Source organism: Falco cherrug, chromosome 4 (genome assembly GCF_023634085.1).
Source record: "Falco cherrug isolate bFalChe1 chromosome 4, bFalChe1.pri, whole genome shotgun sequence".
NCBI classification, from domain to species: domain Eukaryota; kingdom Metazoa; phylum Chordata; class Aves; order Falconiformes; family Falconidae; genus Falco; species Falco cherrug.
Window position 1 is genome coordinate 4,448,510 of NC_073700.1, and position 21,331 is coordinate 4,469,840.

Here is a 21,331-nt window from a genome sequence, read left to right on the forward strand (position 1 = left end):
GTAAAACCAGACTTCAATATGCTCTCCTTATTTTAACTGGCCCTCTCCCAGCTGCTGACTTCTCTCTGAAGGCTGGAAATAGTTCTCAGATCCAACATTGCTTTTGTGTTCACCTGCCACAGCAAGGTATCAGAAAGGGCCAGGAAAAGCTCGCTACTATTTTCGGGCTCCTTTCCCATACAGTCCAAACTCACACTAGCTTGGTGATCCTTTTACTGCTACTTCAACAATTCCCTCTTCTGCTTTGTTGATTTTAAAGTGTGGACTAAGTTGTGTGGTATCTCCAGGAGGTATTATCACTAACTGGGACAGATTTAATATCCAACCTTAACTTTCACAGCATAAATATTTGAGCTAGACCTGACATCGTTAGCAAGGCTCCTCAGCCTCCATCACTCACAGCAGCAGGAATGCAGAAGTTAAGGGAACTAATAACCCAGACATTTCCTCCATGGCTTTTTTTGTTGTTGGTTGTTTGCTTTTGTTATTTCTTGCATTCCTGTTGGCAAAATATTTTTCAGGGTGTTCAGTAATCAACATTTTCCCACAGTAATCTGTCAGAAATCTAAAATAAGCGAACAAGTATCTACTGCCTAATCTAACAATCTTCTGCTTCAACAAGTAAACTTTATTTGAGAGATACTTTTGAAAACAGAAGGATTACTTTCAGAAATAAGGCCAGCATAAATAGATCTTTCATGCTATTATAGCTGGTATGTTGATGAACAAGCCTTAACTGTATTATTTATACTGTTATACTGATTTTCTATTTTTTTCTCCAACGTTAAAGAATCCGCCACAGATTGACTGCACATTTTGTAACAATTACTATGATCAAAGCTTTTCATTTGCAGTATCTTAACTTCCTAACCATCTGTAAATGTCTTCAAGATAGAATATTGAACCATATGGTACAGAGTTAAAACTGTAATCCTTGTGGAACGTGGCTAACTATTCCTAAAACTTGCTCACTGAGGTCAGTAAACAGAACTCTTCAGAGTTATTCTACAAAGAATGCAATTCCTAACACAAGAACAAAGGTATTCAAAAATAACCTATTCAGATTGTGCAGTACACCGCTCTGAAAGTGCACATGGAGAGAAGTATTTTTTGTGTCTTCAGGCTTTGACTTATGTTTGGGGATAAGGAAGAATGAAGGTTTTTCAGTTAAAACTTATCTCCTGCTGGTAACTGTCACACTGCTAAAAAGCAGCATCATGGGTTGTCCAGAGAATAATTTCAGAGCCAGTCTGTTAACTAAGTTCTGCACAAATTTTAATTCATGTCATTATTTTAAACATTTATGTTATTTTATGCATGAAGTTTAGTACCTCTCAAATCCCTTTTATAGAATTGTCAGAAATAATCTGAGCACAAAACGCAAGCTAATTTGCCCTTCAAAAAACCCAGCATCAGTAGATGCAGCTGTTCTGAGTAAAATTGGGTTAGAAACATCTTTCCCAAAACACACACAAAACAAAGAAGGGAGGGGAGGGGGAGGCACAGTATCTGCTTACATAGCGCTTTCTTCAATATGGGACAGACCTTGACCAAACACATTTTTTAACAGTTTTGTCAAAAGGGACTTCTGTGCAAGTGCAGTACAACAATTACAGCAGTGCTACACATGGGAATACTTAAAAATTACGAGGTATTTCGTAGACCTAATGTATGTGCATTTGATGCAATCAGCTTGTTCCTCCCCAGCTGCTAAATTACAGGCATGTATCCCGGAAGGAAGGTGCGCTGCCCCAGGGCTTGCAAGACTGTGCTTCCCAAATCAACTTATATGCTCTTCAGAAGCAAAGACCACCACCTTTACAAAGCCTTAGCCAGATGGGACGTTGTCTGCCAACCTCAATAGCATCCGCTTGGCATAAACAAACCTATTTAATTTATGGCCATGCAGTTAGACCAACACAGCCTCTGGATCCCAGATTAGTCACACATGCTACAGTACACTATCTTAGTTTTTCTAAGGGCAGGCGTGAGTTTCCTCTTCTGTCAGGTTTCCATTCCAATGCTCAGCTCTTTGCAAAAGGCACAGAGTTAAAGCATAGATTAAAATGCCTGAATTTGTGAAGGTAGCAAAGCAGTACTACTTCACAGTAGCAAATATACACCAGAGTAATAAGTGCTTACTCTTTAGTTTCTATTCTATCATGTTACAGATCTGGCAGTTCTTAACAGCTTGACAGAGAGAGTAAGCAGACACCATTTCATTAAGGAAAATTATTTGTGTGCAAAGGACACAAGGAGATATTCCCAGAGCAGTAACTTTCTAGAAAAAAATGTTAAAGATTGGTTAATGCTGTAAATTTGCAGTGTTAAACAGAGCAGCTTCTTCTTCACCTGCCTTTGCATACTCTTTCCTGTGGGGCCATTACATATACTGTTCCTGTATTTTCTTCACTCCATACCACACACTGATCACCCTGACCAAACTCTAAGAACAGGGTATGATTTGCACAAAGATCACAAAATTCATCTTGGGAGTGGTATTTTTTCATTCCTATTTTCTCCTAATTTTCCTAAAAGATTATTTTTTCTTGGCCAGCTTTGGTATCTAGATTCATTATGTGGCACATTTCAGCCACTTCTCTAGGCAGGAATTTCCTTGTGTACCTTGGTGTTATCAGTCACCGTTTTACATCAAGGGAAAGCACCCACCTCTTACCCTGCAGAATACATTTTTAGTTTGGCTTGCCTGCTTAGATGACGAGGCCAGTAGCAAATTAATATTCCTCCTTGCACTCAAAGCTTTCAACAAGGAAAAAGACTTGCCAAGGAAAGCAGGAAGGGGACAAAACAGGAGTAAAGTTAATGCAATGGAGAGAGCTTGAATCACTTAGCCTGCCACCAGGGCATGCAGGGACTCTTGGAAACATTTTGGGAAGGGGAATGCCTATGGCGTTCTCAGCTTCTTCACTGTTTCTAAAAGCCATCTGTTTCTAAAAGCCATATTCAAGAGTAACCCAGGGTAAATAAGAATTTTACCTTCATTTCTCCATAATGCAACGGATTCTGAACATCAATTGCCTGAATAACACTGACACCAATATCGCTTCCAGTTGTCATTACTCCTTTGATTGTCACTGTAGCGACTGTCTGGTTAGAATATGACCAGCTGAAATTTCCACTTCCACCATGGGCCTAGAATACAGAGAGAAAATCTTCCAAATATTTTGTGAAGTATATGGTTCTTACATTTCTTAGCTGTCAAGCCTTTGAATACCTTGCATGAAGACCAGGGACACACTGAGCAATGGTATTATTGAGGAAATACAAATAAAATAACACTTCAGAACTTTCAAATAAGCAAGGTGAAGTAAGAAGATTACTACCCTTCATTCATTTTAATTTCAGCTTTCCTCACGCACATACCCCGTGTGCTCACCAGTGCTGCTAACCCAAATACTTGCCTCCCCACTGCAGAAGCGTGATGCTCACAAATCCCAGTGACTGACAGTGCTTAGAGCCAGCAGAGCATTTCACAAATCAGCACGCTGGAGGCCTAGCACCTGGCATTATCGTACTTCTGAAAACTCCCACTGTTTCTCTGTTCCTGACGGCCAAAGTTCTGATTTTGGGTCTCAGGGCTGCTAACCTGACACTCTACCTACTAGCTCTTTCAATGGGAACTGTTACAGGACCTAAAGGGAAGAGACAAGAAGGTGGGAGGCAGGGAGGGAATGAGGCAAAAGGGGAGGGGGAAAAAAATAAAAGAAAAAAAAAAGTCTCTCTTGTTAGCATTTACTTCTTTACTTTTATGCTGAAAATCATCACAGCCTCTTGCTCTTGCAGCCATTCAACAGACATGCTGTTCCAGCAACTGATCAGTCATGGAATAAGCAACAGGCACATATGGAAACTGCCCTGTCTTGCCACGAGCACCACGAGGGCCTGCGGAATGTGCAAGTGATGCTCCCACAATGGCTTTTCAAGGACAGACTCAGTAACTGCCCAACTTAAAAGTTCAGGTTCATCGTGCCGATTCCCATGAAAAAAACCCAAACCAACAAAAAAAAGAAAACCTCACCCTCTTCCTAGAGCTCTCAGCTCTTGAAGGGTTGTTTCAGAACTAGAAGAGCTTAAGCGAGTGGAATTATTCTACAGAAGGGTAAGAACTAATTACTTGATACTGTGGCTATCATCAATAGAGACAAATTATTACACTCTCTTTCTTTATAAGCACTTGGCAGCCAGGAAGGGTAATAAGATTTGCTGCAGGTTCATACTTTATAAAGCAAAGGGCCAAAAACCATTTTGCCAACACAAGTGGAGTGTTGTCCTCCTAGGTGTGTAATACTAGCTACTGAAGAAACAAATTATTACAATGCTGTAAACCGTATAGGTTTTAAACATCATTATTGTGAGCTATGGGAAGTGTCTGTTGAGAAAAATACTATGCAGAAAGGTATACTGAGAATAATGCATTTTTAAAATGCATAAAAAACCCCCAAACTTCCACACTCCAAAATAAGTTTTAAAGTTCCATCACAGTAAAACAAGCGTGGAAATCAGAGCAATTTTTTTGTTTATGTGTATTGTTTTAATTTCTTTAACTTCCTCAGCATTTGCCCTAGCTCATTTTATAATTAAAGTAAAAATTAACAAGATTATAAATATTGTCTAGAAGGACAGCAGAGAAAATAAACAAATTACGCAGAAGTTTAGCTAATAACTTTTACGGGGGCGGGGGGGTATGGGTGGGGTGGGGTGGTGTGGTGTGAGAATCCAAAGGGTACTAATTTCACTTTTTCCTTCCCATCAGCATGTGCACAACCTGATTACACAAAGAACACTGGCGAGGAGTAATAGATAAACAGGTAACAGTATGTGACAGAAGGAGATGCATGGAAAGTAGCAAGAAACATTTAAAGAATGTAAAAGTTCAGAATGTTTTGTAATTATATTTTCAATTAAAATGAGCAGAAAAAATAAAACAGAAACACACAATTCTTAATAATTCTATGGAGTCACCTCTTGTTGCTGTACAAACCAGAAGAATTAGCACTTTCTTCTCTCTAGTAGTCAGTTTGCACTGAGGAGAGAAAGGGTAAACTTCTATTTCAGTCTAATCATGATCAACAGCCTGTAAGCTGAACTCCACAAACTGACTTCACATCACCAGTGACCATGATGACCTCACTAGAAAAAAAAAAATAACCTCCACATACTTAACTTCACAAAGATGGCACTTCACTTCTCGGAAGGAGGGAAGGAAAGAAACATCGGGTTTTTTTATTCTTAGCTGGTTTTTTTTTTTACTTGCTGCAGAAACCATCTTATTAGCACAAACATGAACAAAGCAACTAACAGAAAACTAGACAGCTGACAAAGTAAAACCTAGAAGTCATTCTGACACCATCTGGAGGGAGTTAGTTTAGCTATAAACAGAATTTGGCTAGATCCAAAAATCCCTTTCAACTTATTTTCAGAAACAGTCTAGTCGCCAAATTAAAATAGCCTGCCTCAAAAACTATCAAGTAGGAGGCAAACACTAATCTACAGGCAGGAAAACAACAGTCAAGCTGTGTGCTATTGTAAACAACCACTAGTATTGTTGAAGGGGCAGACTGGGAAAATGTTATCAGTTTCAGTAAATATAAACTAAACGTTGGGAGAAAAAAAGTTTTTATGTTTTTAATGAAAAAAAGTCACCCTACAGTTAGAATACTGATGCAATTATTGGAGTAACATGAAGGAATATTCTCTAATGAGATATTTGACGATATATGCAAGATAAGGTGAGACAAGAATAGAACTGTAAAACAGGCAGGAAACAGAAAAACACGTTTACTTTCCCTTAGTGGGAAAACTCCAGCAGAAGTTATGATGTACTGAAAATGCAGATTTGTACTAAGAATTTTTACCACACTCTGCTGGTGTGGTTGGGTATAGCATGAACTAAACCAAACTAATCCCACAGAAATTAACAGTCCAGCTGACAGCACTAAACTCAATGGTGTTAACTTCAGATTTACACTAGAGAATGCAGTTTTACCCCTATGAGATTGATTTGTTTACTTCAGATACCATGTGTCCCACTGCCTCTTTTGTATACTTTTTACAGGAAGAGAGACCCAAAACTGAGCACTACTTCATGCTGAAAGGGAGAGGTAGGAACCGCGCATAAAACACTTGAGTGCAGGATCTGGGTATCATTGTACTAGGATAAAAGTCTGGGCCAGGGATAAACAATGGCCTTTTTTCTCCAGTTAGGCTATACTCAGGATACTGGAAGTATCATTGAATGATCACATGAATACATGAAACTATTTGCTTCATGAAGTGTATGGAAGGATTGACAGACAGGACACACAGAAGAAACAAGAAAAAGATGTCCCTTTAGAAGGGCATAATGTAAATGAAACTTGGCCTTTGCCTCCCTGTAACTTTTTATTAGAAGCATGAGATGTTTGCTGAGTGAAGGATACTGATGTCAAAGGTTGACAGGGCATGGTTCATTAATCTTGTCATGCCCTTTTTCCAGTCATTTCACACTCTTGATTCATACTCACATACTTCTATCCCTTTACAGTAAATGGTAGCCTCTAATCATTACTATGAAGTTGTGTACCTAGGATGTCTTCTGTAATTCCAAACCACTCAATGCATACTTGTGTGGTGCATGTGTGAGGGAGAGAGGAAGTGAATGAAAGACACAAGATAAAAAGTTGGTGGGGTTTTTATGTTTGTTGGTTTCTTGTGTGCTCTTTTTAAACTACACTAATTCCTGCAAATAAGATCCAATGAAATTCCTTCAAATAAAGTTTTGGATGTCACTGTGCCTGAAGTACCCAACCAACTCCCTAGTGGTTACAGGCCTCGCTGTGCCTGCTTGAGCAATACTTCCTGCATTTACATACTTCTTCAGCATACCTGTATGGTGTACTGGTAAACTCCGGCTTTTGGCTGCCAAGGAAATGTCAAAATGCTGGGTGAAACAACTATGGGAACATATATTTCAACATCTTGCTGGTTTCGCACTGGAACTGGTAATGTATGAACACCTCCATCCTACAAAAAGCAAAAGCACAGTATTATAAATGGCACCATAGTGCCTCCTACAATTTATGTTTAGTCATATATAGAGAAGTTGTTGAAAACATCTGAGAGAGGAAGGAAAGCAACTGTTTAGGGTCACTTATGAACACCATTACTTGTGAGCAAAGAGCTCATCACAGCAAAATGTACTATTGCATTAAATGAGTAGTATTACTGTGGAGATACAGCTGCCCACATTAAAAGGCAAACAGCAGTAAGAAATACACTTTCACTACTCCTAGTTTTTGACACCTTGTCTGCAGAACTAATTCAGTAACTCCACGCCTGCATTTACCACTTGCTCATTCCACTCTGCAGCAGGTGAAGACAAAACTCAGCCTAACAGACCCATTCCTCAGCCCATCTTGACATACTGGCCTTTACAACTTGGCTGTAAGTGTAATGCCGTAACTCTGGCACAACTTATTGTTTCTTATTGAAGTTCTGAAGGAAAACCTTCAGAGCTCTCAGCAGACCTCACTTCACTGAAGACTACCTCTGACACAGAGAATGAACACGGTTTATCATATACAAGGATCTACTAAATCCTACTCGGGGAATCACTAGAACTATTTCATAGCAAATGGGTTCAAGTGTTGAATTTTTCCAAGTTTCAAGCAAAAGCAAATCACTTTCACACCACATGCCCTGGTTAGCCATACCTTCAGCAGCCTGCCCAACTAGCAAAAGTTAATATTAATTTTAAGAAATTTGCAGGCTGATACATTTGGCAGATTTTCATTCCAGCATTTAACATCACTTACCAAATGATAGAAAACTTTCCAAATGTGACTGAATGCAGAACAAGGCCAGGGTATGACACTGATGATCCTACCACAATAAATTGTAAATTTCAATCAGAGAATGTGAAAGGGCCTTTGCATCGGCACACGGAAACGATATGTGCCCACATAAGTATCTGCCATGAAAAAAAAAAACAAGGCTGTGCACCACTAGTTTTAACAGGTGTTTGCCACACACTTGGTAGCAAAATCCCAGTCTTTATTTAGGCAAATCTTCTGTTGACTTAACTGACAGTTTTCCTGAGGTAAGGATTTTAGAATTTGATTCTTAAATCTGTTTAAACAAAGGTGGCTTAGACCCATGTATGTCTTAGGTTTCCTTTTATTATGTGACTATTAAGTCACTACTGCACAAGTAAATTATTTCTATGCCTACCAGTAAAGCAAAAGAGTTATTACGAAAACATACCTGATCTACTACTGATGTCAGTGCAGCATCAATGATAGTCTGACCCTTCTTCACTGCTTTCACATAATGATACGATCCATTCAGAGATGACTTCAGCACCTCAAAATATTCTTTGGACAGCTTTGTACTAATTCTGATATTCTAAAACCAGAACATTAAATAGATATTGCCACAGGTAACTAACATGAATACTGTACAGAAAGCCATAGACATACTAGCAACAAATCAATGAGAGAACAACCATTTAATAACACAATTCAAAGAAACTTATCTGAAACCGCGTAAGAATTTTTCCCTATGAAAATTTCAGTCTCTCAGCAAGATTGTATCTTTCAGACACGGCATTAACTCCAAAGAAAATATTTACTTTTTTAAATTATCAGCAACCTGAAATTAAACACAAAATGTGCTAATATTTATACTACTAAATAATTTACATTTTACAGTAATTTCTTAATTTTGTCATTCTTAAACTGAACAGGGAAGGAACATGCAAATATACCACCCCAATAGCATATGTCTGAGATCTAGCTGAAACTCAGATCTGTATCTCAAGAAGCAAATTAAAGCAACATTCCCATAAATTCGGTATTCTGAAAAGCATAGTTCAATAAATTTTTTTCTGCTAGCAAATGAACTATTGATTTTACTTTTTTTTAAAGCAATGTATATTTGGTACCTAGTACCTAGAATTCATCTTATTTAACTAGCAAACAGTGAAGTGTTTTAGTGCTACCTAATCCATCTAAGCTTTTCCCATAATCAACGGAAAGGACACAGGTAGCTCCTCAAGGATGTTATAAGCCCACCTTGCACCTCATTCTTTAATAGGAAAGATTGCCTCTAGACATGAAATATTGTATGTGATGGGGATTGATGAGATGAAGTACCATATTAGTACTGCTCTCCAGCAGTTACCCCAGTTTGCAATTTCCAGTGCAATGCCTATGCCACATATTTGAAGTGCACTGTCCATCTTCTTTTAGTTTTTTTTCTACAGTACTTAAGACTCCAAGGGACACTTTCACATGAATCTCTGCTTTATTTTACCAAAAAAAAAACCCTCACAACAAAACAATGAGGGGAAAAAAGAAAAGGCAAGAAGCAATATGCTTTGAAATGTCCTAACTCTGTGTAAACAAGAAACTGCTTAACTAATTTCAAAGAAAGACAGGATTTAGGAGACAGGCACTCAGAAGTATATCACCATTTCAACTTACATCAGATAAATACACCTTATGGCTTGATTTATCATACACTTCAATTGTTATTTCATAAAGTCTGCCTGTTTCCAGGATCCATCTGTCACCTGGATGAACTGTAAATCCTACAAAACAGGAAAAACTGAATAGCACAAACCAACAGCCTCTTTACATAATGTATGTAAGCATTTTGCTTCTGAAGATACACATTCATTGTTTTAAGCTGCTGAATACAAAGATGAAAGATACTTACTACTAAACCTATTTTGCACTGAGCTACTTTTCTGAATAAAATTACTTTTCTGTGAAAAGCAATACCAGAAATGGAAGCATGTATATACACAACGACAGACACCAACACAAAAACAAGAAAAATTATATTAAGTGATGAAGAAAACTGCAGCCAGTACCAACCTAAATACTTAGGATTTACAACATAGATAGTGCTGTTTGGTAATCTGGAAACCCCTTCCATACGAATACCTGAAGTCTCAGTAAAGGAAGAGAAATATTTTGACAAAAGTCAAGTAAAGATCAGCTTGTTCTTGGGGCTCCTTATGCCTCTGGGTATTAAAGCTAATTGTACACTGAAAATAAATGTTCTCCCCACTACCCTGAAAAACAGTGAGCATTTTAGAGAGATTTCACTGGAGAATATAATGCTCTAAATATAAAAATTAAGTAAAGCCCCACCACATTTCCACACTGAATAACGGGAACACACATGATTTAATTGATCTTTTGCCAACGTAATTTCTTAGCACATTTCAAAACATCAGGCAGCTCTGTTGGACTGAATTCACAGCAGTGATGCTTTCTATGGCTCTACCAGGTACTCTTGATTTTCAAAACTACTGGTACAAATGTAGATAATTTTATCTTTTTATGCTGCAAAGGGTGGAAATTTTGCCTCCTGCCATGAAATTCTGGATGGAAAAGCATCACCTAAAAAGGATACTCTTGTGCCCAAGTACAAGGTTAGTTTGTCCCTGCTGCAATGCAGTTACAACGGATGTTGCCTGATCCAACTTGGCAACTGGCCAAGACGGATCTCCCTCAGGACCAAGTATGTTGTTCTGTAGCTGCAATCCATACTGATCAGACGGCATCATCAATTCTGTACATAAAACAAGACAACATATGAAACAACAAAATCAAATGTGTCAGTGTTTGGACGCTGATAATTATTTCTGATTAATTTTTACTGATGCCTGGTGCACACATTAAATCAGTATTTTTAATGTCTTACGGAAACAGAATTTCTGTGATTACATCAACACACACGCACAAAATTAACTTCTTGCCTAACTTTAATTTCTTTGAAGCTGCAATTTTCAATTAACATCATCCCACCCTTTTGACCTAACATCCAACTCATTCCCAGCTTCAGAAGTGGCCAAATAACTTTCTATGAGTTACTGATAATTTCTGCTGCTCCATTCTGCACTACTAGCTGACATAGTGAGCCTAGTAATCATTTATTTAGTCTCTTTCAAAAAATAATGTCAGTCATTACGAGCACAGGCTCATTGTAAGCTGCAGGCACTTTTCTGTTAGAAAAGTTACTAATTAGATTTGATTTAACTAAGACAGAGTTTTAGTAAATGGGAAATAAATGAGTACATCTAAAATGACAGTTAGCTCCTATTCGAAGTTATCCCTAGCTTCGTGTCCTTCACAAACCTGCAATAGTATATCCTTTATATAGACACAGTTTCTTTGAGAGAAAAATTAAACAGCTGTATCATGTGGTTTAGGAAAACAGTATTAAATATTAAAATATTTAATTTAATTGATTTATTAATTATTAAATCTTAGCAAAAAACACAACTTCTCAGCCTTTAAAAATTCACATAGGGTTAAAAAAAAAACCAAAAAAACAAAAAACACACAACCACAAAACACAGGACAAACCTGTAATCTTCCCTTGCCTTATTTTCTGAACTCTGTACTGAATTGATGTTCCTACCAGAAGATAAATGTCATATGCTGGATTCAAAAGAATGTTTTCCAAAATTAGCAATCTGACTTCTGCAGGTTGTACATGCTATTGAGGGTAAAGAAAAAGAAAAAGCAACATTGAAAGCAGTTTACTTGTTTGAAACAGACCACACAGTAATAACTTAAAATCTGTAAGTGAAAAATATTACTTGCTGTAATTGGCTCTGTATTATCATCTCAAATTCAGTCACAACAGGGACATGCAAAGCACAATGAATGGTAGGAAGATCTGCTCTATGCATACTGTGCAAGGCTGAAGAAAAAAAATCAAGTTTGCATGGGCATGATTTTGGTTCAGTTTTCTGGAGAATACAGATAAACTTGAGGCAGATGCAAAATGACTATTCAGACATCTAGAAATTCATTTTCCCTACTGTAAAACATGGTACTTCCACACAATATAACCATTACAACTTCACTGAGGAACCTGTATCAAATTCACTAGTCTTTTAGATTAGGAATACAACAGGTAATTGTATAAATTCCATTACAGCTGTTTGAGGGATATTAACTGAAATGGCAGTCCGGCAGCAGTGACAGATTTAAAGGAACTACTAACCAGACAGCCATAAAAAAATTGCAAATGGATTATTTCGATTTCACTTACAGTATTCGCTCAAAACTAATTCAGAAAAATATTAAAACAGAAAGCTAGTAAAGCTACAAGCATTCAAGGAAAAAAAAAAGTCAGCCTGATACACAGGATAACTAACTTCAGCAATTAGGTAGAACTGTAACAAAACCACAATTCTTAACATGCACTATTATTTGTGCCACGTTATTAGTATTACATACATTTAGGTAATATTTTCATAGAACACTTTTTACAAGTATGCGTTTGATAGTCCAAGGCAATTCTGCTTTAAACAAAAACATTACGTACAACATGTAGCAACACAAATCTGCAAAAACAGACTGCAGATATGAGATGAACTTCAGAAAAACTCCACTATTTTATAGAAGGATTTTTTTTTTAAGGTGCAGCATTAAATTGATACTAGCACAACTGCACGTATTCCTGCAAGGGACAACCTGTAAGAACTCTCAGGTGTTTGCAAATTCTATTAAAAGAAAAAACAACTCTGTTACTAGAGTTGAAGGAAAAACTCAGTCACTGCAAGTTACAAAGAAACAGCATAGATTTACTTAACAGCTAAAAACACTGCCAGTGCTGCAGTTTAACACCCTTGTAGCACTGACATTCTGATCCCAAAGCCCTTGCTTGGAGAGGAGCATCCAATGAGGTAGAATTACATACCAAGTATCCCTAAGACACCCATTTCAAGCACAACAGGAAATAAAGGTATATCCAATATAGTAATCCTTGTTCTATTTATTTATTTATTGAAAAAAGGACCTAAAGTGTTCTAGTTGGTTATTTTTAAAAAGAGGTAAGAGGCCAATGCCCTATGCAGCATGATTCTAGGTTTTATATATATAATATGAATGACTACCAGGAATAATAAAACTGTACAGAAGTATTTGAAGTGTATTCCTCAGGGCCTTTTGTCACAGTTCAGTCTAAGAATGATGCCTGGCACATGCTCTGTCCTGCACTAGGTAACTGCACCAAACTCCAAACCTTTCAGGGCGATCAAGAGCAGCACTGTAATCTTTTGTGATATGGACTACAGAGTTGATCCAGTAGGACAGAGATGCAGCACTGATATCCACAACGTGACTACAGCAGGGCAAGCTTACAGTACTCCTGTAACACTGGACTAAAAGACTACATAACTGGGGGGGGCGGAGAAAGAAAAGAAAAAGAATGCAAGTTTCTTACCTTATAGACACTTTCCTGTATTCTTGCTTTCAATTTAGAACTCCCTGTTTTCATTCCAGACACCAAAATGGTATCTCCTTGCTTACCAACTTTTTCCATCTCCAATATATAGGAAGGTGGAATGTAAGTGGATTCTAAGAACTTGAGTATACTGAAAGGTAAACCAAAAAGTGAACAGAAAATTGTTAACTAATCTTTGTAAACTCACAAGAAACACCACCAGCATCTATTCCCAGCTATTTCCGTTTTTAAGCAAATTTAAGATGTCTGCTTGGGACCAGATATCCAAATTTTACTCATTCTTCAAGATATCTGCAGCTAACTTCTGTGACTGATAGAAGTTTGTTTGAAGCTTGTTTGTGGGCTTTCAAGAGATATCAGAAGACTGCACATGTTGTCTACAATGATCTCTCCAGTTTTTACAATAGGCGTAGACTGCAAAAACTCTCTATGTTATTGTAGAACAACTGATGTGAAAGACCCAAAGCTTATGTTCATAAAAGCAACAGCTTAAACCAAAACGTAACTGTGACCTACAGGAAGAAGTTAGGATTCATTTAATAAATTACTATGAAAAAAAATGTACAACCAGAGTACTTGTAATAACGCTTAAGAGATTTCAGTTTGATGTGATGACAGAGGAAAGGAATTTGCCATGAATGTGTAAATGACAGGACAGAAATTGAAAGAGGATCATCTTCTGAAGTTTGCCAGCTTCCATATGCACATGATCTGTTTGGCTTTATGTGCACTTCCACAGCACAATCAGTATAGCCATATTGAGAACAGTTATAAATATTAACATTTATGACAGTTCATTGTTTATTTTGCAAAGCTGTAACATGATTAGAACATTTTTATGTTACCATAGCTGTGCTAACGGTACAGCATATATCAATATTAGTTTGGTTAAAACCACATCTCTAGCAAATACACTGAAACAAAAAGGACTATGGACTAGGACTTGGATTGTAAAATGCACTGAACAATTAGCACACTGCCTGGCTGTCATTATAGATAGGGGCCATATACTCGTACCTGCAGCTTCAAGTGTATTATGGGCTTAACAGGCTTTCCCTTGGGTAATGCTGTGTGTTTGTTTCTCTAAGGCTGCATAATTGGAGTTTGTGTTTACCCAGCAGAAAAAAAGTCCTATTTGCTACCCCTACCCCATTTCTAAGGTATTTGGAACATAGGTTTGAGGACTGAAGTTAACTGTTAACCATTCTTCTCTCTAAGAGAACTGGTTTCCCCACATGCCAGTCATAGAATCATCCTATGAATAAAGCCAGGTTCTTTAAAGGAAAGTATAGTTTTCTACATTATTTTATGTCCCACAATTTCCCTATATTTTGCTGGAACCTGTTTTCTGAAGTAAGTGAAGTCTCTGGTGCAGGAGTTTGAATCTATTTCATCTCATAAGCTTACTATACATTAGGAAATTTCTGACTAAAGATGTATTCAAGAAGTGTCTGTAGACTGCTGTGTGACAAAAAACAGTTTCAGGTGTCTGGTTAAATTCATGTATATCAGGGAGGCATTTTTTTCTACCTACATTCATGTCAAGCAAAGTCAAGATTTACCACATAAATACTAGCATAATACCACAAATAACAGGGCCCCGCTGTGTTAACACCAGCTGGTATCAGTGCAGAGGTAAAATTCTTGGAGTTCAATTTGAAAAATATCCCTTACTACTAAGCAGCTTTCAATTCTGGTTATTTTAATAAGGATGGAACCCCAAATTTCTGTTTGAAGTCACTGAAGAACAGAACTACTAAGTCATCGCTGTAAAACTACACCGTACATATGCTTAATAAAAAAATCCAAACAAACAGAAACACACCACTACCATAACAGAGGCCAAAGATGGTCAGCGACAAACACAGGAGGAAAAAAACATTTAAAAAAATATAATCATAGGGTCTGGATTCTATTCCTATCCTTGCCATAGGTGAACTTTCTGACTTTTGGGCAAGAACTTCATCTCCATTAAATGCAGGAAGAACTTCCTTATTGTACAGAAATGCTAAAAAACACTTCTCTCATTAGCGAGTTGAAAAGCATTCAAGATCTTGGGACAGAAGGTTCCACAAAAATTCCAGTTAACTTATTGAGTCAGTACAAATGATGAACCGAGAATCATGACTTATTTATTAAGCAAGTGCTTTCCATTCATTGCTCTGTCTGAAAGACAATATATTGAATACCTTCATTGAATGCCTTTCATTTAATTATGTCACCTGGCTTTATGAGCTGTAGCTAGCTCACAAGCAGCCACTTGGTCAGTTCCAATTTAAATATTAACTACTTTGAAAGCTATTTCAATACCAGTACTAAGTGTTGACTGAAACCTGAAACTCTTCAAGTTCAGAGAGCTCCTTTCTGAAATAGAAGAGGACTTTCTTCCTTCAGAAAAAATATCTAAAAATAAGCCTGTCTGCCAAAATCCTAAGATAACAATCTTATTGATAAATCTTTCCTTTGCACAAGATGTTTCAGGAAGATCACCAATTGCATCTATTTATTTCTAGTTGTTGCATTAGGGCTACCTGGGCTGCTCATTAACGCTATAAATTGTTAAATTAAACAGGGATATGAGTCCCCAGGCTGTTGAGCAGGCACTTAAAAAAAACATCCTGAAACAACTAAGCCATAAGCATTATTTCAGGCATCAGCTCGCAACAGCTAGACATGGGGAAATAGTTACTCAAACATGATAATTTCAAGAAAAAATTAAATTAACATACCGTAATGCACTGTGGGAATCTGAGAAGCCATCAGCCTCTGTGTCTTCTACTATTGTCCAGTCAAAGACTAACCCTGCCAATGTGCTGAAAGTGTTTCCTACAAATCAAAATCAAATTAAAACAAAAATAACCAAAAAGCATACAGTCTTCCTGGAACAATGACTTTTTTCCCCCTAGAAAATTTCTGTATCTTACCCCCAAAAGAAGCAATATCTGTATTTAGTTAAAAATCACAATCTACCTTGCTTTACTGACTTCTGCAAGTTTAAGATGTTTCTGTTAAGTGGCTTTTCTGTTCACATTTTGCAACACCATATTCCACTTTATGGTTTTCACAAAGCCCATGAGATAGGTGGTGGCACCTGCACCTATCATCCACTTGTCAGTCCTCAAGACATCCTTCGCACCCACCACCTCCTTTCCCCTTTGACCACAAAACCCTTACCATTTCTTGGATATTAGCAGGACATACATAAACCTCCCCCCTCAAGCAGCTAAACAATCTTTCATTTTGAAACACGTGGATCTCAGTTCGCAGCACAGATGAACTGCACTTCCCACAAATACTGTTTTGGTTTTGAGCACAACCATGATTTATCCATAACAGGAACAAGTTTTCACTCAAAGAACTCAAACTGAGCACCTTCTTTCCAGAAACTGTGAACCACCAGAACATGAGAAATTGCAAATGGTAAAAAAGGAACAAAAAGGAACAGAAAGGAATAAACAGACTGAAAACAAAGATTTATCATTATCGTATTTAAGTGTAATGAGCTGCTAATATGAAAGATCTTACAACCTTCAAGATGAGTCTTGCTCTGAATTGCAGAAGTTGCAAATAAACACTGAACTGGAATCCCAGTATTTACTATATTTTAAAAGATTTTTTCATTTGTGTTATTTCCTTGACATTTATATCTATATTAATAAAGTAAGAATCAAAGCAGATTTATCATCAGATTCTTATGCTTAAAGGTTTATGACTTTTTAAACCACAAAAATATTTTAAGACAAGGTAACACAACACACAGCCTATGTTGTTGCTCCCATTTCTATACAAATTACTGCATATAGCTCCAAATCCCAGATAAATAGGATTTTAAACACAAAACTCTAAACACACAAGGCAATATAATTAAAATTGATTCAGAATGGATTAATTAACATGCATTCAAGTCTGACTTTCTTTAATGATGCATGGTTTGGCTTTGCAAAGCTGTATTGCACCCTTTTGTTTTGCTGCAACTGAAAATAACAAGGTCAGTGGAGAAACGCCCATGGCAGCACTATGAAGAAGCTATGCCTGGACAGAGACAGTGCTGCAGCCAATTGGTAGCAAAAGCTTGAAACTGTCCCTTACAGCTTCTGAAAGACCGCCGGGCCTGGGTGTCCTGGCTCCTGTCGGGGTCCCTCATTACAAAGACAAAGTCAGGTTATCAAAGAAACTATCATGGGCATTCCCCAGACAACGAAGGGTCTCACTCGTTCAAGCCAGGATCAGATATCTCTGCAGCATGGTGGGCAGTGGCTGTCTCCACGTTAAACCCAGCAGCAGCAGCACCCAAGGAGGCAGACAGGTAATACAGCACTTGTGATGAACCATAGTATGTCTTTATCCTTCCCTGAAGGATCACACAGCTGTAACAGGAGCTGCAGACCAGCTGCCCTTCGGCCAGCTGTAACATTACCCTCCCAGGCTCCTCAGATGTCAACACAGGCAGTGACTTGCGTTCCCACTCCACAACCATAACCTCGCCCAGAGCTGCTCCTCCTCTGTGATGCTTCAGCAGAAATGTGTCTCTCTCACTGGCAAGGCTGGAGTAAATCCCAGTAAACAAAGAGAGATGTCTTGATGCGCTGTGCTCCATTGCTGCAGCAGGAAGCCAGCGTTCCTTGCACACTCACAGCCAAAGAAATGCAAGCTCATATCTTTAAGCCTTTCTCTTACTTAACTCACCTCCAGGGAAGTCATAATAAAATAACTTGAGCTAAGTTCAACAGATAAAAGAAAACAATATGTGACTTTTTCCCCCCTCTACATTCTATACTTTATTTGGCCAAATATGTCCATGATAATCTTCCTAACTTTCATTAATGATCTTTGAAAAGCAGTATTTGGGAATTGAGTTTATATTTGAAGTAGCTTATTAAAAACACGTACAAAAAGAAATCCACAATTACGTAACTGATTAAAAAATAGAAATTATATAAAAAATATATATATGTGGAATAGAATAAGGAAAGAAACTATTCCTGAAGATATACCCTGTATAATCCATAGTAGGATTCTACTCCTCTACACAGGATTAGAATCATCAACATTAATGAATGGTCTGACCCACACCAAGTGCAATAATCTGGCAATATAAAATACAATAATCACCATCTGCCCAAAGCAAATTGCACTTGGTATATCCCTAGAGCCTACTTAACAACTATACATACCAGGGAAAAAGCTCTGTCACTACAGCATTGTATACGTACAATTATTGATACAAAGCATCTACTCCCCCTCTCACACAGGCTGCACTAACAGGCTTGACACCCATTCCTTGTGCAAGTTTCCAGCAAAATTAAGCAGATTTTTCCCAACAGTCATTGAACTGGATAACTATTTTATATTGATTTTCTCACCTTCTGAATATTAAATAAAAAGTGTTCAAGAGTCCTTTATTCAATTCTCTGACTTTTCCTGAACAGTTATATCCCTCAATAAACGTGCCACTGCTCTTGAATTTATTTTTTAGAGTGTTCCAAGAAAAACCACTGAGAGTCTAATATGTCCAAAGGTCTCCCAAGAATGGATCTCAATGTCATTTGGGTCAAAAAGAACTGATTTTCAAAGCTTTTGAGTGTATCCTGATCTTCTAAACTTAAACAATGTGTTGACTAGAAGCCATAGGACTAAACTTCCTAATCTTCAATCATGCAGATTAAACATTCTTTGTGAGTTTGGAACCATTGCTCCTGTTCAGACTCTAACCTGGGTGGCTACAAGCACAAATTTGTCTTATTGAGCATACTTGAAAGTTTGCAGAAACGCCAAGCCAAGAATCCAGTATTACACACAGTATAAGAAAACAAAATTATTTTTCATTATTAACATCGTAACATGGTATTCATGACTTACAAAAAAATTAAATGTAGGATGAGCTCAATCACCCAAAACAAAAAATTCAACCTTTTCTAGCTGCTTTACATATAATTTCCTTTCAGCCCAGCAGTTGTCCTAAAAATCACTTGGTTTGTGTGAGTGTTGATGCATGCATAAAAATAGATTGTTGAAACTAAACTAAATTCTTACCAGCATCATAGCTCTTTTTCTGATGCTACAAACAGTAGGAAAAGCAGAAGTTTTCTGCTCCTATTAAATAATGATGCATTCAGCCAAGTGTACTGACTTTTATGATCCTAAATGATACCTCCCAAAAGTGAGCGTAATAATTAAGGAATATTAATCCAAGCAATAGGTGGTTTGGTCTTCAACATAATCTTTAAAGATACTGTTGGACACTTAAATGGACTCAGATAAAATGTTCTTTTGCAAAATTTATTAGACTACCTCAAAAGAAAAAAAAGAAGAAAAACCCCCAAAACTGAACAGATTTACTTCACATCCCTGTGCAGCCTTGCTCAGCCTAGTTAAATCCCGATGGAACACTTCAACAGGACAAGTTCTGGGACTTCTTCCATTACATTTCTACTCCTAATCTGGAGGCAGAATTGTTAAGAACTGATACCTTTTTTTTAAAAAAATTCTGATTTTTATAAATACCGCTAGCACTAGCTTTCTTGGGGGGGGGGGGGGGGGGGGCGGGAAGGGAAAAAAGGCAAGCAAAAGTTGCTGGCAATCAGTGTTTAATCTTCCTATTCAGGCAATATGTAGATTTTATTTTACACTTTAAAAAAATAAGCTACTGAATGTATTATCCAGAGAGCTCCCTTTAAATTACTGAGTTTGGCTTCTAACATTCAATTGTGTTGCAAGTAAAACCTGTGCACGTCAGACAATTGGAATTTCAACATATATTTTATCTCTTACTAGTAAATCTCTTACCTTCAGAATCCAAAGCCTGAATTTTTAGCTCCAGTGGTGAATCTTCAAGATAGAGTTCTCTTGTTGTGGACACAATTTGGATATCATGAATTATATCAACTATAGCATCACAACGAAGCACTTGTCCAGTCACTTGAAGAGACATCAGAAAGACCACATGAAACCAGCAACACTGCACGTGCTTATCAAGAGCACCACCAAGACAAAATGCACCTCAAATGTAGCCAAAGGCACAAGACACTGAAGGAACTGAAACTGGGTCATGACCTTGACTGATAAACTCTTGGTCAAATGGTGATTGTGGCTAAGCAAGCAGGAAAAGCAGTTCCCTTGCCCACTGAACTTTAGAACAAATCTTTAAAAAACCTGTGATCTCCACCTACACTAATAATTACAGATGTCTTCTCTGAGTACAGAGTAAGAGTTTCTACAGTGCAACTGCCAGATGTGGTCCATGTCCTAGAGAACTTCATGACTTTTACCCACAGATGATAAACCCCTATATACTTCTTCATTTAGTGACTGTAAGACATTTAATTGGCCATCTGTTTTTGCCTATCTGCCATTATAAAAACTAACCTGGCACACTGTATGACAGACAAAAAGGCAATTTCCAGCTTTTAAAATGCAAAACATCTGAATTTGCATTATATAAAAAGTAGGTACTGAAAATTATTTTCAGCCACTCCACCCACCTTTTTTTTCCTCAAGGAATTACCTGTTTTCCTGTTAACATCATTAATACTTATTTGAGGTGTTTAGCAAACGGAACTTTGAAACCATATCCATGGAAAGTCTAAAATTACTATGCATATGAACAGAAATGTCTTATTTTGTGCACTTATACATCTCTGCTTTGTTTCTGAAGGATGCCAGGATCCCCATAAAAAAGCAGTGGTATGCTTACAAAAATTAAAACTTACTTATATCTTCAGCAAAGATGATACTTGTCAGACGTGTGGGCTGTGAGGACTGTGCCTGGACAACAGCCTTCTGTGAACACTGGCGCTCATCCTGATCTGCCAGATCTATGCTTGCAACCTCTGGCCTGGTGGAGGACCTACAATATTATTTGGTTGTGTTAGCAGGATTTAAGTTACTGCTAGAACGGAATCAAAGGTCTGGTTTAAAAGCTACAAACATCATTCACATGAGACAGGCTACACTGTCAGGATGGCAACAGCTCCTTCAGGACTTCAGCAAAAGCAAGCGAGGGCTGAAGGAGGAGGAAAGCACAGCCAGAAGCCCACCAGAGCCCAGGCAGACAAACACAGCA

The 21,331-nt window shown here is 37.6% G+C and overlaps 1 protein-coding gene across 1 annotated transcript in view; it reads right to left on the bottom strand.

Moving 5' to 3' along the window:
- NUP210 (nucleoporin 210) overlaps positions 1 to 21,331 on the bottom strand; it is a 69,452-nt gene that overhangs the window by 37,621 nt on the left and 10,500 nt on the right. Inside the window, exons 2-12 of the mRNA XM_005434091.4 lie at positions 20,979 to 21,115; positions 20,056 to 20,187; positions 15,999 to 16,095; positions 13,249 to 13,399; positions 11,379 to 11,511; positions 10,423 to 10,581; positions 9,879 to 9,947; positions 9,483 to 9,589; positions 8,263 to 8,403; positions 6,886 to 7,023; positions 2,998 to 3,153 (exon numbers count right to left, since the gene is read on the bottom strand). Of these exons, the coding sequence (XP_005434148.2) occupies positions 2,998 to 3,153; positions 6,886 to 7,023; positions 8,263 to 8,403; positions 9,483 to 9,589; positions 9,879 to 9,947; positions 10,423 to 10,581; positions 11,379 to 11,511; positions 13,249 to 13,399; positions 15,999 to 16,095; positions 20,056 to 20,187; positions 20,979 to 21,115 (1,420 nt within the window). The remainder of the gene's footprint in view (positions 1 to 2,997; positions 3,154 to 6,885; positions 7,024 to 8,262; positions 8,404 to 9,482; positions 9,590 to 9,878; positions 9,948 to 10,422; positions 10,582 to 11,378; positions 11,512 to 13,248; positions 13,400 to 15,998; positions 16,096 to 20,055; positions 20,188 to 20,978; positions 21,116 to 21,331) is intronic.